The sequence below is a fragment of the Thamnophis elegans genome, chromosome 1, assembly GCF_009769535.1.
Source record: "Thamnophis elegans isolate rThaEle1 chromosome 1, rThaEle1.pri, whole genome shotgun sequence".
NCBI classification, from domain to species: Eukaryota; Metazoa; Chordata; class Lepidosauria; order Squamata; family Colubridae; genus Thamnophis; species Thamnophis elegans.
This window is the reverse complement of record NC_045541.1, coordinates 125,652,785-125,670,713: the sequence shown is the minus strand read 5'-3', so window position 1 is coordinate 125,670,713 and position 17,929 is coordinate 125,652,785. Positions and strand designations below refer to the sequence as shown.

The window sequence follows — 17,929 nt, the reverse complement described above, 5'->3', positions numbered from 1 at the left end:
CTCATTTCATCAAATGCTTAGAGTGACTTAGTGTAGGATTTTAATTAGAGGGAAAGGAAGAGTAGAGGGAAGTACATTGCAACTATTTTAACTTTAATCTGGATGCAGGTTTTTTCAGTATCTTGCCCAGTACAAATATTAATCAGGTGGTAGTTTTCCTTCTCCTTTTTCTTTTTTGAATATTGAAACTATGTTTGCTGTTTTTTAGTTTTCATTTTTCGGTAGGCAAAGCTGTGGAATGTCCTTAGGAAAAAGGGAAATATTCAATTATCCATATTATCCAAAACTAATACTTATAGACATATAAAGAAAAGAAACCACAGTCAAAATGGAATACGATGAAACAGACTAGCTCTAAATCAGTAAAGGAAAGATAAAAGGTTTTATGGTCTCATTATTTATTCAGCTTATATGCTGAACAGATATTGAGGGTAGCTGGATTGGAAGAAGATGAGCATGCTTTTAAAATTGGGGGAAGAAACATCAATAAATTGCATTCTGATAACTGAAAATGCAAGTGATCTGCAAACTCTGCTAATGAAAGTGAAGGAGAACGGTGAAAAAATGGGGCTAAAACAGGAATCAGTCTTATAATTGACAATTAAGATATTGAAATAATTGACAATGAAGGTATTGAAATAGTGCATAAACTCTGTCTTTTAGGCTCCATTAGCAATGGAACCAGAAGCTAAGAAATATGCCACATACTAGTCTTTGGTAGAGTAACCACAAAAGTATTAAAAAGGAGGCTTAGGTGCCATAACACACTTATATCTACAAAGATCAGAACTATGCACGTAATACATTTTCCAATGACAGTCAGTGTAAACAAGGAACCAATTTGGGGAAAGATCATCCAGAAAAAGGTATATCTATGTTGTTGGTCAGAGTTAACTTTGATTTGATGGCATATAAGCAATCACGCCTTTTTATGTTCAGTTCTTTTTCTAATGATTTCCAGCATATAGTTTGCTTTTCTTCATAGCTATTGCATGTTGAATTTGCTACCTTCACTATGAGTGAGTCATTTTGTCTCTAAAATATTTTTTGTGGAGTCCTTGGTGCTCTCTGAGCTTGGTTTCTTACCCTAATTACATAACATCTTCCCTGATAGAAGGGAAGGAGGTTTATATATACTGTGTATATACTATGGATTGCCCTGTCAGTGTTGGTGGGAGTGTAGTTTTCTTGTCAGTTCCTTGATTAGGAAACAAAAATCCTATTCACTTCCTCACTAGCAATCAATGCCAAGACAAACAGAGATTAAATTATTAAATTAACAGTAACAGTTGGAAGGGACCTTGGAGGTCATCTAGTCCAATCCCCCGTCACACAGGAGACCTATATTAGGGATTCGAACTGCCGAACTGCCGACCTTTCTGATTGACAAGTTCAGCATCTTAGCCACTGAGCAATTTAGCCATCTGTTTAATTTTAATCCTGATGTTAAGAGATAACATCAGTATTAACACCAGTGGAATGATCTGCATAAGCCTCTAATTTGTACATTTTTAATCAAAGGAGTTCATGTAGAAATCAATACACATTTTGTACTTATTTTTTCTAATATGAGCCTTTTTGTTTAATTCTTTGCTTAATAGACATATTTTCTAAGTAACGTACTTTTGTATGACAATTCTCCTTAATACCAACATTTTTGAAAGTATTTTTGTCAGAAAATTGCATTGCAAAGTTCAGAAGAATGTATAAATACTAAAGAACTATTTAATTTATTATTAGGAAGAGTGTACTCTTTCTCCAAAGAATGAGTTTGCTATTAGCATCGAATGATACAATTATGTGCTTCTTCTCTGTACTGTTTTATTACATTATCTACAATATAACATCTTATTCTATTAATTGAATTTTTTAAAAAGGAAAACACACACACACACACACCTTTTCTATTGAGGTGTTTCAAGTAACGTGTTTGTTCTGCTTTCAAGTGATGTGTTTATTTGTTCTGCCTATAAATGTTTAATATTTTACAAAGCCTTTGCTTTGGCTTCCATGGTAACTAAAGGATGACTGGAAATCCACTGTCAGAATGACTTGTCAACCTCCCACTTTGAAACTTCTGAAAATTAAGGCAGCCTAAATGGAATTGGAATTGTTGTGAATGAATAAAGAACAGCTTCAACCCGTAGAGTTTAAGCCAGAAGTATTTTTATTGGGTATTCTACCAGACAAATATAGTAAAGAAAATTCATATTTGATTGTACAAAAAATAACAGCAGCTAGAATTGTATTTGCACAAAACTGAAAAGCAGATAAAATCCCATCGGAAGGGGAGGTAATAAAGAAGATTAATGTCTGTGCAGAAATGAACAGGTTGACATTGAGAATAAAGGACAAAGAGGAATCAGTGTACTACAGGACATGGAGGTGATTTTATGAGTGGCTTGGAAAAAGACATAAATAGAAAGAAAAAGGAACAAAACATGAAATAAATATCTTAGACAATACACGATCAAATTAGGGGGAAATAAGAAAAACAAAACAAAACAAAACAAAAGAATAGAAAACAGCTTTATGTGAAAACTTATGTAAAGGGATCACAGCATACAAAAGTTTTCCCATGGTTATCCTTTCCTTGTATTTTCCACACACAGGATCAGAAATAGTTATGATTTAGACAATACTTGCTGACCATTAGTAGCATCAGGGACATCAAGGTTATTTCTCAGGCTGCATTGCTGATGAAAATATTGGATTGGCAAAAGATTCTGCAGAGGAACAGCAAGCACATATTTAATTTAAGAATGTGCTGTTGGCCTTTAATTGGCTTGAAAAGAGACGGAATTATGATGATTCTGAATGGCTTTTGAATGGAAATATATTGTAGAATATCAGCTGGGTCTGAATAGTGGAGAAACACTCTTATTTTTGAGTTCCTATATTTCTATGAGGGCTTTCTGGAAGGTATGTCACTATTGCAACAAGATCCAGAGATGGGTAGCAATAGACTTATATACCGCTTCATAGTGCTTTACAGTGCTCTCTATGTGAGTGCTCTAAAGTCAGAATATTGCCCCAACAGTCTGGGTGCTCATTTTACCAATCACAGAAGGATGGAATGCTAAGTCAACCTTGAGTTGGTCAGGCTCGAACTCCTAGCTATGGGCAGAATTTGCCTGCAATGCTACATTCTAACCATTATGCCACCACAGATGGACTTAATTCAATCTAGTAGGGCCATGATTATATTGTCTAGGAATCAAATATATTTTTTAATTTGTGTGGGTATCAGGTGTGGAGATGTGATAATATTAGTTTACCAAAACATGGATAGTGGATACTGTATGAATGTATTTCCATATAGTGTTGAACTATTTTAGAATTTCATTTAGATAACTGAATGGAGATGCAACTGCAAAACAATTCATGATTCCTAGCCTCATAGAATTAGACAAAATATATCAAGGAGTTTTCTAAAACTGAAAGGAAGAAAAGATTAAATCCTTGAATTATATTAGTGCCAAAGATTTTTTTAAAAGAAAGAAAATTACATCTAAAATTAAACAAGTAAAAACACGTTATTCACACAGGATGCTTATTTTCCATCTGTATTGTCTTGTCCTCGTTGTTTTTATTCCCATATTATGAGGCATGTAGAAGCCTCAGCCTGCGATCCTACAATTAATATTTTTAAACTTGAAAAAAAAACCAAATGGATTTTTCATTTATATGATGCTAAAAAATAAAATAAGTGATTAATAGGGGATGATAAATCTAATAAAGAACAAAATGCAAGAGAAGAATATGTAATATTTTTATTAGGGATTTTCTGAATTTCTCAGGTGAATGACTTTTCCAGGTAGAATGGGGTAAGACAAGTGAAAAAATACATAGAAAATAGCATAAGGGTCACAGGTTAATATTTAAGGAACAGAGAAAATAAAGGGCACAATTTAAAGAAAGGCCTATAGATAGATAAATAGATACAGTAAAAGTACAAAGAAAAATTAAGCAAGCAGATACACAGAGAGAAGAGACAGTTGAGTTTAAATAAAGTTCTGTGAAAAATAACTTTCATTAAATTCCAAGAAGCTTGTATCAAAGTAAAATAGAGATAGAGCTGCAGCCTTTAGCAAATAAAGGAAAAGACTAGGAAGCAGAAGGTCTTTATAGATCAGTAGAGGAGAATAATTTCCAAAAAGACAGACTGAATTGGTATATTTCATTAACCTATGTATGTGGAGCAAAAAGTGTAAGGATAAACTTAACATTCATACTCTGGATCTGCTGAGAATTCCCAGAATTGGGAATAACTATTTGTAGCAACTAATAGACATAAAAAAGGAACACAGTAAGCTACTTGTATATTAAATATCTCTCTCTCCCCCTCTCCCTCCCCCCCCCCCCTCTCTCTCTCTCTCTCTCCCTCTCCCTCCCTCTCCCTCTCTCTCTCTCTCTCTCTCTCTCTCTCTCTCACTTGTCACTCATCTTGTAATGAAATGACTCTTACATAATCTTACATAATGATAAACTACTGGAATAAACAACATTTATAAGTTTGGTAAGCAACGCCACAGTGAAAGGGTTAAATTGAACTTGGACATTTAGCTAATTTTTAAGATATGGATTATTCACCCAAAATATAAAGGGAAGTAAAAATAGAATAATTTATTTAGAAATGTCCAATGGAAATGGAGAGATTGTACTTAAATGATTAGATATCTTTTTTTTAACATTAAAACTGCTTCTTGTGCTTTACTGTGGTAAGAACTTCTGTTAATATTTTCTGCGCTAGTGAAATCGTGACACAACATTATGAAATCACAAGATCATTCCAAGAAATTAAAGCAGAGAATCGTAGCCAAGTATGAAGATACAATGTTGATAGATAAAGGTTCCCCTCGCACTTATGTGCTAGTTGTTCTCAACTCAGGGGGTGGTGCTCATCTCTGTTTCAAAGCTGAAGAGCCAGTGCTGTCCAAAGACGTCTCCGTGGTCACATGGCTGGCATGACTAAATGCTGAAGGTGCATAGAATACTGTTACCTTCTCACCAAGGTCCTCCCTATTTTTCTACTTGCATTTTTTATGTGCTTTTGAACTGCTAGGTTGGCAGAAGCTGGGATAAGTAACGGAAGTTCACTCTGTTACGTGGCGCTAGGGATTTGAACCGCTGCACTGCCAACTTTTCTAATCGAGAAGCTCAGCTTCTTAGCCACTGAGCCACCACGTCCCTCCACAATGTTGATATTCAGGCTTAATTCTCTTTATGTGATTTCTCTGAGAAGTACTCTGACTTAAAAAGTTGTATAGTTAAGTGTTGCTGTGCTTTAAACACACTTGAGGCATTTTTAGTGTTAAAGTGTGAGAGAAAAGGCTTCTTTGCCACCTTATGCATTTAACAGTGCAAAAATAACCTTTCTTGCCACCTCTGCAATGTTTTAAAAAGAAATTCTTCCCTCTATGAAAAAAACAGGCAGTAAAAAACAATGTACTTTATAGGCCTAAAGATTTGCCTGAAAGTAGGTGGCAAAATTTGTCACAGCACTATATAGAACAAAAGCTTTTCATTTTAGCAAGCCAAATTCATCCTTGTCCTACCAAAAGAAAGAATGTAAAGGCTGAAAGAAAAGTGGTTGCAGGTTTTTGCCCTGCTAAGAGTGAAAGGAAAGCTATAACAGGCTTTTGGCTCTGAAAGACTCCAAGGGAAGAAGGAAATTGAGAGGAAAAGAACCAAAACAGATAATTTAAATTTTATGGGGGGAAAAACCCTTAAAACAAAGAAAGTTCTATATTACCAAAGCATGAAGAATGAAGAGAATTATGAAGCTTTCGTGAAAACATGGCAACAGCAGAATTCAATGAGAGTAATTAACTTTAGAAAACTGAGTGAAATCAGCAGGGAACTAATAAGCTAAGGTAGGTGGAAAAAGGAGAGGTAGAGAAAAATTGAAAGGTCAGCTGAACAGTGAAAATGAGTGGTGGAATGCAGTATAGAATACCATCATTCAAATCCCAGCAATGCCATATAAAATTATAATGGTGGAAAATCCTGTTGTTCTTCTGCAGGAAAAGAATTGATCACTTATCTTAAAAGAGAGAACAAATTTTGTAAAGCCTTCCTGCCTTCTTAGAAAAGGGAGACATGGTTTCTATATCATGCAAACCGAAAGGTCATTTACACTCTAAGTAATACACAGTGGATAAGAAAATGAAAACTCTCAATTCATGTCACATTTTGACTTTATAAGTTCTCAGTTGCATTTCGAAAAACCTTCATTGTTTATTCAGTGCTAAAATATACTCCATTGAAAGCTGAAAGTTAGTACTTTTAGAAATCAAATCTATGTATAGCATGTTATGAATAGAGTCAACATAGACAGTATTTCACTTTTGAAGTCCAGAGGTTCACAAAATGCATTTTATATCTTTAAGCCTCTGTTTGTAAATATAGTTATGCGTATTTATCTATACATTAATTATTGTTTGGTTGTGTGATGATTTTAAAAAAAAATCTTGAGTCCTATACCTGGGCCTATTTACTTGGAAATAAATCTTACAGTTCTTAATGGAATCTGCTTCAGTGTTCTTAATTTTACTGTTTCTTGAGATCTTTTTCCAAAAGGTAACTGGACTTTCTTTTTTGAAAATGTTTTACTTTTTATCCAAGAAGCTTCTTCAATTCAGAATCATGACCTGGATGATTGAAAATTTCCATTGACTGTACTTTCAGGAGCATTGTATGCTGCCCAGAGTCACTTTCTGTCACATGGGCAGCCATATAAATTTGATCGAGGTAGATGTACAGTATCAAATCTGAAGGAAGTTCATTATCTTCTGTCACTTACTAATTAGCTTTTAAAGTGTTTATTTTATCATTAGACCAATTGCAAGCCCCTTGAAGCCTCTTTTCGGTCATGATTCTAAATTAGACTTATAGTCTCCATTCATTGACTCCAGAAAAAATTGTTTTCATAGCTAAGTTTTGACAAATCTATTTTTAGATTAAACTTTAGCAAAATAGTACCTATTGTCCCAAAAATTAAATTCTATATATATAATTTATATCAAATCCCAGTAAGGGTATGGCTAGCTGATGAGAGCTAAATAGCTTGAAATAGATCTATACTAGTCTCCCTTTATTTATTTATCAGCACAAATAAACACACACACACACACACACACACACACACACACACACACACACACACACACACATATATATATATATATATATATATATATATATATATATATATATATGTAGGTCTCTAGTTGTTCGGGTTTTCTCCCGCGTAGAATTGGAGATGTCTTGGCGACGTTTCGACGAAGTCACATTCGTCATCTTCAGGCTGCTGCTGACTATTTCAGGTTTGGTGTTTCCAGGAGTAGTGTGGGATCTTGGCTGGCTGTTTGTTCCTTATAACTGCTGGTAGGGGATTAAATTTTAACTGCCAGTAGGGGATTAAGTTTTAACTGCCAGTAGGGGATGAAAACTGATCAATCAGTTTTCATCCCCTACTGGCAGTTAAAACTTAATCCCCTACTGGCAGTTAAAATTTAATCCCCTACCAGCAGTTATAAGGAACAAACAGCCAGCCAAGATCCCACACTACTCCTGGAAACACCAAACCTGAAATAGTCAGCAGCAGCCTGAAGATGACGAATGTGACTTCGTCGAAACGTCGCCAAGACATCTCCAATTCTACGCGGGAGAAAACCCGAACAACTAGAGACCTACATACTAACACCCGCGAAAACCTCAGAAAACATATATATATATATATATATATATATATATATATATATATATATATATATATATATATATATATATATATATATATATATAAAAATCACACAGGACTGTCATTTTTTTGAAATTCAGATTTTTCATATGGTTCACAAAATTTTATGAATGCCAAAATCATTGATTTATTTTCTAATATTATATGATGTAGAACAATTTGAGATTGTGAGAGAATTAGACGTTACCAGATTCTCGATGTAGAATAATTGGAAGATTTTTTTTATTTGTTTATTAAACCAAGATTTTGATGCAAAGGTTGCTTGACAGATATCTTTTGGGATAAATTCAAGATCATATGTTATACTATGAACATTTAGATATCTGTTTTTCATGGGAAGTTCATTCACCACTTTCTGGATTTAAAATGAAGCCTCATAGATAAAGCTCTTCCTTTTGCATCTGTTCATTCTGTTTCTGCCAGAGGACAATTATTACCATAATAGAACTGGCTCTAGTAGCCAGCTTAGCACATTATTATGCTTTTAGTCTGTATAGGGAAGTATCTCCGTAATCTTTAAGACCTATCATTTATTTTTTGAAAAATTATGCTAGAAAAATAAAACAGCTCTTAGACCGAAGTCTATTTGGCATCAAAATATGAGCGTCAGCACAACTTTATTCAGCTGAAATAGGGAAAGTAGAATAATAGGGGACAAAATTAGCAAATAACCATCTTTACTCAACAAACGTATTTCCCTCCTTAATTGGCACCCCTTATTCATGATTAACTATTTTACGTTACAAATTCTTAAGTTGGCAAGAAACACAGTGATATATGATTGAACAACATTTTTCAAGGACTGTATTATAATTTGTACCTGCCAAAATCAGGTGGGCTCTGCAGATGTGATTATACATGGAAGGGAACTATAGTTCAGTGCTACTATAGGTGTGATCCAGAATATTACCACAGCAGATTTGAGCTGTACTGGAAAATTCAGGGTGGAGAAGAGGAAAAGAAAGAAATTGTACTATGCAAGTAAAATTTATATGGCTTTTGATGCATTCCATCATATTAAAGATAAATAATTGAGAAGGGCTTGGAACCACTTAAATCATGAAGAGCTGCCAAGAAACAGATGGATCTATTGTCTGACAAAATATTACAGCTTCGTATACATCATAGTTTTACCACATCAAAATGACTTGATGATCTACTGAGATTGAATGATTTCCTGTGTAAGAGAACAAATATGTATCTGAGATAGTCCCAGAAAATACTTCTGGATTTCATCAGCAATATATGTGGTTGGGAAAGTCCTTTCACTTTAAAAAAATATATTTAAGAGTATATTTTCATGATGAATATATAGGAACTGTGCTGTCTAAAATGTCTCTATATCTGAAAACTGTAGAAGTTATATTTGCAGCTTTATTGTATCCCTTTTAATTTTTTCTGGTTTAAAACTAATAATATTAATAAAATGTTTAAATATTATGTACAGTTGAGATAAAGTCTCAATACTATCCATTTACAGTTTCCTGAGTGTGGCTTCTATGGGATGTATGATAAAATCCTGCTTTTTCGTCATGATCCAACTACTGAAAATATACTCCAGCTGGTGAAATCAGCTACTGATATCCAAGAGGGTGATCTGGTTGAAGTTGTCTTATCAGGTAAAATACTTATTTTATATTGTATTGTACAATTGTATTGTATTCCTTTTTCCTAAAAAAATTACATATATTTTGAATATATTCAAGGTCCACTAATTACACGGGGGTATAAAAGAGGGGATGTAGTTGGTATTCTGTCCTTTCCTGCAATCGAAGAACAAGTAAAAATATAAATCCTAAATTGGAAAGATGCATTTGTAATGTACTGTAACAAATGCACAGTCATGTTAAAAAGAAAAGAACAGTTCAGTAAGAGGTGACTGCATGTAGCAACTAACATTTCTAACAAGGAAGAATATTTACCCAACTAGAAGTCCATTCTTCTGTCAGAAAAGATCATTTCTTTTAAAATTAGAATTATAAGCTAAATATCCAGAAATAACATTACCATATAAATGTCTACTGCAAACATGTTCTATATGGGATTGCCCTTGAAGCTTCAATTGGTTCAGAATGCAGTGGCATGAGCAGCAATAGATATGCCTCAGTATGTATGACATATGTTCCTGTGCAAGCTGTTTTGCTTGCCAGTTTGCTTCAGGGTACAATTCACACTGGTGCTTGCTGACATGGCTTAGGCCTAGTTACTTGACGGATTGCTTATCTCTCCTATTATCTGCCTGGCCAGTTCAATTCTGCATGGTTTGTGCATATTGTGTTTCCGATTAAACAATGTCATCTATCAAGACCCTTGAAGTGCACATTCTGTGTATCAACCCCTGCCCTCTGGAAGATGGTTGTCCCAGGATTTAGATGGTTCTGATTCTGCTGTTTTTTTGGAAGAGTCATGAAGATCTGGCTCTTCACCTAGACATTTGACAAAGACATATGAGACCACTTGCTTCATTCCATCTGCCTGCCATGTCTGCCATCTTTTATCTTTGGTTGATTTTATTGCAGATTCTTTAATGAGTGTAAGCTACCCAGAGTCATTGGGTGTTAGGTGTAATGCAGGCTTGATGAATTATTAATATTATTATTAAGTGAGTCATATGAAGATTTTAAATTAACGAATAGTGATGCAATAAGGAAAATTCACCAACAATTATGGTTAAAATGCTGAATCTAATAGGGAGCCTTTGAGAGATTTATATAGGGACAGAGAGTTGGCTGAAAATAGTTTCTTAATTGTTTTTCAACCAAATGAAGTGGTTTGTATTGTCACATGATTAAATGTTTGGATACTAGGGACAATGTCTTGCTGTGGAACCACATGAGAAGAAAAAAAAGCAAGAGTTTAATTGGTACATAATATATGATTTTAGTTATACTCAGTTCTACAATATCTATTCTGTGAGTTCGTTTGAGTTATTTCCAGATAAATCTGTGTATTATTCTATTTTGAGTGTAATTATTTGCAATGTACTGAAATGTAGTCAAAATCTAGGTAAAGCATTTTCCCTTAGTCATTTTTGAGCATATTGTCCAGTGAAATTTAAGCAATAAATTTAGAAAAGTTGGTTCTATTTATGTTTATGAGATGTAATGGGATGCAAGACATTAAGGCATTCAAATAATATGAAAAATATCTTATTTTAAATATTCATATTTTGATGTAGAGGTATCTTTTCTTTTTCTATCAAACATTGTTCTATGTGAAAGATTTTTATATCCTGAATTTGACAGATCCCACAGGGATAAGCATCTTCTTCTTTTTGAAGAGACAAAGAATAGCTGCTCTATAGTAGCACATTGTTGTAAAGTTGGATCAGAACTCATGTGTGTCTTCATATATCTGGTTCTTTTTTGTTCAGAAAAGAAAAGTACATTTAAAATGATGTTCTATAAATTTGAATAGGCATTCAATTTGAGATGATGTCTTCCCTGGCATGTAAAATTACAGGTTTCTTATACAATGTAAAAAAAGTGGAACACCGGAGATATTTTCACAGGTTTGTTCCATCAGGCATTAATAGATTAAAACTTTTTTTTAAGCCAGATTGATGCCACCTGCCAGTGAAATTCACAGCATCACATAATTGAAAGAAATGAAAACTATTATATAATAGTTTTACCCGAAATCTTAAAGTTTATACCAGCACTGATTCAATATAAAATTACATTTTACAGATTTATCCTTGAAGGCACATGGGAATCATTGCATATCAACTTAATGTAATCAGAGAGAAAATGAGATATTTCATACAGGCATTTTTCTTTAGAAATAAGGGCTCTTTTTTTTTTAACCCAATGATGGAAAATGATTTTTTTAATCCTTTTCTGCATCTGAGTGCTATATTGGACCATGTGAAATAACATTGCACCGGTAACTGTCTAGAAGTAAGCTGAACATTATAAATTGTTCAAGGTATAGCCCTCTAATGAGCAAATCTGATCTCAGATAGTCTGAGAGTATGAAATGGAAAATAGTAGTTTTTTAGGGTTAGTAAGCATACCATTTACAACCTATGCATAGTCACTATACAACAAATCATATATGGATTGCTTTTTATAAGTTTCCTATGATATTATTCTGTGGTGTCTAAAAATCTGGTTATTTTTCTGTAATTTCTTTTAAAAAACCTCATTCTTCCACATACTTCCAAGAATATAGTAATCATTCTTATATGGAGGAAATGTAGCAATGATTATTTCAGAAGAAGAAATAAGAAATTATCCACCCCAATCCACATTTTGACTCAAATATAAGGTTATGTGTATGCTGACAGTTTAAAAAAAATGATTCTATTAATTCTATCTGTGTGTCAGTTTGTGATTCATACTTATGTCAAACCTTTATGAATCAAATTAAAGGCAGATTGGCAGGTAATTAGATATTTATGAGATTCTCATGTACAGAGAAGATGGAGTTGAAATTGCAGAAACCTTGAGTGAAAGTGACCATGGCATATTGGAATTCAATATTCAATAGAACCTCTGATCAGAAACACTTCTGACCATGACCAAATCGGGTTCTGACCAAAAAAATTCACACTTTTTTTCGTGGCTGATTTCCCCTTCTACACCATTTTTTTGTAAGTGCAAAATTTCTAAAATTAGGTTTGGATCATGACTAAATTGGTTTGCAGCCAAATTTATGGAATAAATTATGGTTATGACCATAGATTCTACTGTAATGCAAACACATCAATAATGATAATGATATCAGAGTCAGAAAATTTAAAAGAGCTGATTTTGACAAACTCAGGGAGAGATTGAGAAAGATTCCTTGGATGAAAATCCTAAAGGGAAAACAACTCAAGAAACTTGAGAAACTCTGAAAAATATTATCATAGAATCCCAGTCTAGCCCAATATCACTGAAAAAGAAAAACAACAAATCCAAGAAGAACCTACCATGGTTGCACAAATATCTCTCTGATAAACTGAAAGAAGGGTAAGTACAAAAAATGGAAAGAGGGACACATAAAAAAGGCAGCATGTCAGCAGATAGCCAAAATCTGCAAAGATGAAGTCAACAAAGCAAAGGCTCAGAATGAACAAAGACTTGCAACAAAAGTCAAAGAATTAAAAAAAATTCTTTCAGCATATAAATAACAAGAAAAAAAAACAAAGAAACAGTCGGTCCACTAATGATAGAAAATGCCAAGGAAGTAACAGGCAGTAGAGAGAAAGCAGAGCTTTCAGTCTTCACACAAAAAGAAACTATAGCCCAATCTACCAAAAACATAACTATAAAAGACAGACTAGAAATAAAAATTAAAATAAGCAAGAAAATATGTAATAGAACACCTATATGATCTTGATGATTATAAATCACTGGGATTTGGTGGATTACATCCCACAGTTCTAAAGGAGTTGGCAGATGCCATCTAAGAACCATTGTACCATATCTTTCAAAAACCAGGAGCATTGGGAAACTACCTGAGGACTGGAAAAGAGCTGATGTGGTTCCTATCTTCAAAAAAGGGAAAAAAAACAAAAAAAAACCTCAGACTCGGGAAACTATAGACCAATCAGGAAGATACTGGAAAAGATAATCAAAAAATAGATCTGTGAACATCTAGAAACAAATAAAGTAACAACTAGAAGTCAGCAGGAGTTTGTTAAAAGATCATGCAAACCAATCTTATTTCATTCTTTGATGAAGTGACTAAATTAGTAGAATATAGGTACAGTAATTAAAAATATATTCCAAAGTGGAAGCATATTTAGTGTGTAACCTATTAGAAATATCAAATTGAATGTGGCGTAATCAGTTGTTTTCCTGATACCTATGTTTATATAGCATGCTTATTGATGTTGAACTTTAATATGGTCTTATCTAGTTTCACATATTGTTCTGAACCATAAGCTATAGGTCAGTGGTGGGTGCCCATTTTTTCACTACTGGTTCGGGCTCACTCCCCTGTGTGCTCTCTCTTGTGCATGACACTTCTGGGCATGAGCAGAAGCATCCAGTTGGATGGGCGGAGCCTCCCGCCGCCACTGGTTCGGCCAAATTGGGCTGAACCGGGAGCAACCCACCATTGCTATAGGTACACAATCCGATAGCTGTAAACTACATTTGTATATTTGTAGTTCATTGTGTCATGTGAAAACAATTGATGTGCAACAAATTGAAAGTTCCTTGTATAACTTGGATTTTGGTATAGCAGTTTAACCATTTTGATAGATTGTGGAGAATGACAAGCCAGGAATGTTACTACAAGTCTGACCACTAGTTATGCAGAACTTCATTTATTCGTGATTATTCATCCTCAGTTGATATTTCTGAACTTAACCATAATGGTTGATGGCTGTGACTAATTAGGACGCACATTCCAATGACGGTGACTGAAATGGATTGTTAGTGTGATGTGAGCAGGGAGTTAGTTACAGAGGATATTGCCAGCAAGAGAAAACAGAAAAGAGAAGATACTTTTGTTGCCAGGTTGTGCTTAGATCTCCAGAAGTATTTCACATACAAGAATACTTACAACTTCACATTTTTAAACTTTTTTTCTTTAAAATGCCCTGTTCCTCTCATATTTTACGGTGCAGACTGCTTTTGGAATTTTATAGAGCTCATGATTTATTTAAGAGTACCGTATATACTCGAGTATAGGTCGATCCGAATATAAGCCGAGGCACCTAATTTTACCACAAAAAACTGGAAAAGTTATTGACTCGAGTATAAGCCTAGGGTGGGAAATGCAGCAGCTACCGGTAAATTTCAAAAATAAAAATAGATACCAATAATGTTTTTGAATATTTATTTCAAAGAAAAACAGTAAACTAGCTCTGTAAGTGGAAAAGAGGGTCAATAAAAACAATATGGTATCAACAATAACTTTAAAAGTACAAAAACCTTAGCTCATTCAGCAACCAAGCTAAAACACGAGTTAAAATCCTTCAAAACTCATAGGCTCATAATATACATTCTACCAGTGTCCTGCCTGTGCCCATTGAATATACAGCCTGTCCTGTGTCCATTAATTACAGCCTGCCATTGCCCATTGAATAACATATACAGCCTGCCTGTGCCCATTAAATATACAGTAGCCATTGTAAAAATTTGCTCTGGATAACAAATTATTATCACACAATACCGGTGTATTCAATGAAATACTTCACTCACCTCATCTCCATGCAGTTTAAATTCATCTCCCTGGAACACTAAGTTCTCTTTTTATTTGCTAAACTGTTGGACTCCTACAGTAGCATGCAGCTTCATTTTCAGACTTTGCTCTATTGAATGATGCCAAATAAAACTTAAAAAAGAGGAGATTTCTGCAAAGTTTGTCCAAATGTATGCATGTACAACATACCTGTGTTAAAAATTCTTCTCTGACACACACACACACACACACACACACACACACACACACACACACACACACACTTATTTCTTGGTTATCCCAAAGGGCCACAAAAGCATCCCATTGCCACTGTTGCTTTCAGCATGTTACATTCCACCATGGATATCTTTAAAGAAAGAATTTGAAACTAATAAAGGATGTGCTGTCCAATTTCTTAAATGAATTATATTTGGTGTAAATAAAATGAACCCTGAAACAATTACGTTGGCCATTGATGTGTTTGACCCTTCCCTTGGGCTCAGCTTGGTCATCTCCTACAGCTATCAGTCTTTTGCATACGTGGATACCAAAAGAACAGTTTACAGATAATCCTTATTTAGTGAACATAACTGGGACTAGTATCTTGGTCATTAAATGGTTGTTAAATGAAACTGTGACTGGGCTGAGGATCCTATTCAGTTTTCCTTTGCTTTACAGGTCTTTTTCACCATCATTATAGCTGCAAACAAAACAATCACTAAACAAGGCAGCAGATACAAGGGGGTAATTCAGTCCACCTCATCCCTTTGTAAAACACCCCCCACCCCCAGCCGCTCTGTGAAACACCCCCCACCCCCAGCCGCTCCTCAGCCCCACCCGTTCCCAGACACCTGATGAGTCAGCACTACTTTCCCAGATGGGGACAGCGCACCCAACGCTTAGGTAGTCCGAGAAGAAGCGGGGAAGGGCCCCACTTCTTCTTCTTTCCACCCCACCTCCGCAGAAGGAAAACTCAAAGCATCACGGCGATCCCGGGAAAAAGAGGCGAGCCGGGGAGCGGCGGCATTTCTCTCTCTCTCCCTCTCCCTCTCTTTGCCGCGACCTGCTGCCGGCGGGCAACAAGGACGGCCACCCACGCCGCAGATCCACGTCCAGCAGGGAGGAGGAGGAGGGAAACCCACCCACCTGTCAGCCACGGGAGAAAGGAAGTCGGCAAGCGGAGGAAAAGACGGGGGAAAAGGAAGCTCGGCGGGTGAAATGCGGTCCCCGCCAGGATCTCACCTCGCCCTCTTAGCCTCCCCACCCTTGACACACATGCACGCACACGCACCCTCTGCCTAGCCCGCCAGAACATTCCCGGGTGGGAACAGCCGGGGGTGGGGGGAAGAGAGAGAGAGAGAGAGACGCGATCGCGTTCCCGGCAGTCCAGAGCAGGAGGCGCTTTTTTCCAAAAATAAACACCGTGGATCATCTATCTCAGTGTTTCTCCACCTTGGAGACTTGAAAGTGTGTGGACTTCAACTCCCAGAATTCTGGGAGTTGAAGTCCACATATTTTCAAGTCTTCAAGGTGGAGAAACACTGATCTATCTAATTAATATAATTAGTTATAATTAGTTGGGAGGGAAAAGCGCTTGGTGCAAAGAAGGACTTTCTTTCAACCAGCGGAACCCCCTGGCGCAATCGGGCTGCGATTGGCGGCCGTCCTTGCTACAATCCGCGCCGAGCTCTGATGAGGGGGAAATTAGATTCCGGCTGATGCGGCAGGGGCTGCGCTGGTGGGGACGGGTGGAGGGGATGGGACTTGGAGTCCTACCATCTTGGCGAGTGGGGAGTCTCATCCCACCCCGCCCCGCCCGTCCCCGCCAGCGCAGCCAGGCTGCGATCGGCGGCCGTCCTTGCTACAATCCGCGCCGCCCGCCTCATCAATGGGGTAAAGTCCTTACGTCCAGCTCTCATGCGGGCGTAAGGAAAGTCCTCTCTTTCCCCCTCATCAGAACACAAGCCCGGGAAGCGAGTGGAAGTTCTCTGCGCGACTGAAACGGAAGCCACGGCAGGAGAGTGAGGCTGCTGCCGGCCATTTCACCTCGCGCAGAGAACTTCCACTGGGTCCCGAAATGGAGGAGAAAAAGGGGCGCCCCTTTTTCTCCTCCATTTGGGCAAATTTTTCACTGACTCGAGTATAAGCCGAGGCAGCTTTTTTCAGCCCAAAAAGTGGGCTGAAAAACTCGGCCTATACTCGAGTATATACGGTACCTAGACTTTACATCTCTAGGAACAATATGTCTTGCTATTTTCTTGACCATGCCCTTTCGAACAGAACAAAAGATTATGACTCAGTCAAGCCACAGACAAACAAGAAGAAAGAGAGTGGGTGACTTACATTTGGCAAGTTTGCATTGAAAATGGTCTTAATTCAAGGTGGATTTCAGTTCACCTCCTTTCAGACAGAAACATTGATAGCGGAAAAAGGATATAAGAAATATAATGGCTTGCAGTCGATATAATAATAAAATTATTTCTCAAATAAGGATTCATGATATATTCTAATCCTCTTTAGATAAAACTAGACAGGCCATGATTTGTTGGGTCATCATTTCAGAGATATTTCTTTACCTAAACAATGAAACGAAATTTGATGTGCTGGATTTCCTTCAGGAGACAGACCCAGTTCCTAAGACCACACTATGTTAGAAGGAAGAATTGCTTCTGCAAGTTTTGTACAGCAAGGCAGCAGAAAACAGCAGTCAGATATAGATAAGGACTTAGGTGAGAAATGTGAATTCCAAGTCAGCAGTACAAAGTCAAGCAGATGATTTACAATGCAAGCCAGGGTGTAAATAACTGGATATCATGACTCATGGTATGGTATGCAAGCCAGATGCTGCAGTTGCGTCTAGCAAGGGAATAATGTTTCAATGAGGCTTAGAGCCTTTCCCTGCTTAATATGCACAGATGTTGTCATACTTCCCTGATAAGTGCAATGTTTTGCTGCTTGTTCCTGAGTTGCACACTTTAGAGAGGTGCAGAGATCCTAGAAGGGTTTGCTTGGGAAGGGGGGAAGTAAGTGGTGGAGGAGCCCATC

General features: G+C 36.4%; 1 protein-coding gene across 1 annotated transcript in view; it reads left to right on the top strand.

Moving 5' to 3' along the window:
* Positions 1–17,929, top strand: part of PRKD1 (protein kinase D1) — a 114,771-nt gene that overhangs the window by 49,630 nt on the left and 47,212 nt on the right. Inside the window, exon 2 of the mRNA XM_032237096.1 lies at positions 9,246–9,384. Within this exon, the coding sequence (XP_032092987.1) occupies positions 9,246–9,384 (139 nt within the window). The remainder of the gene's footprint in view (positions 1–9,245; positions 9,385–17,929) is intronic.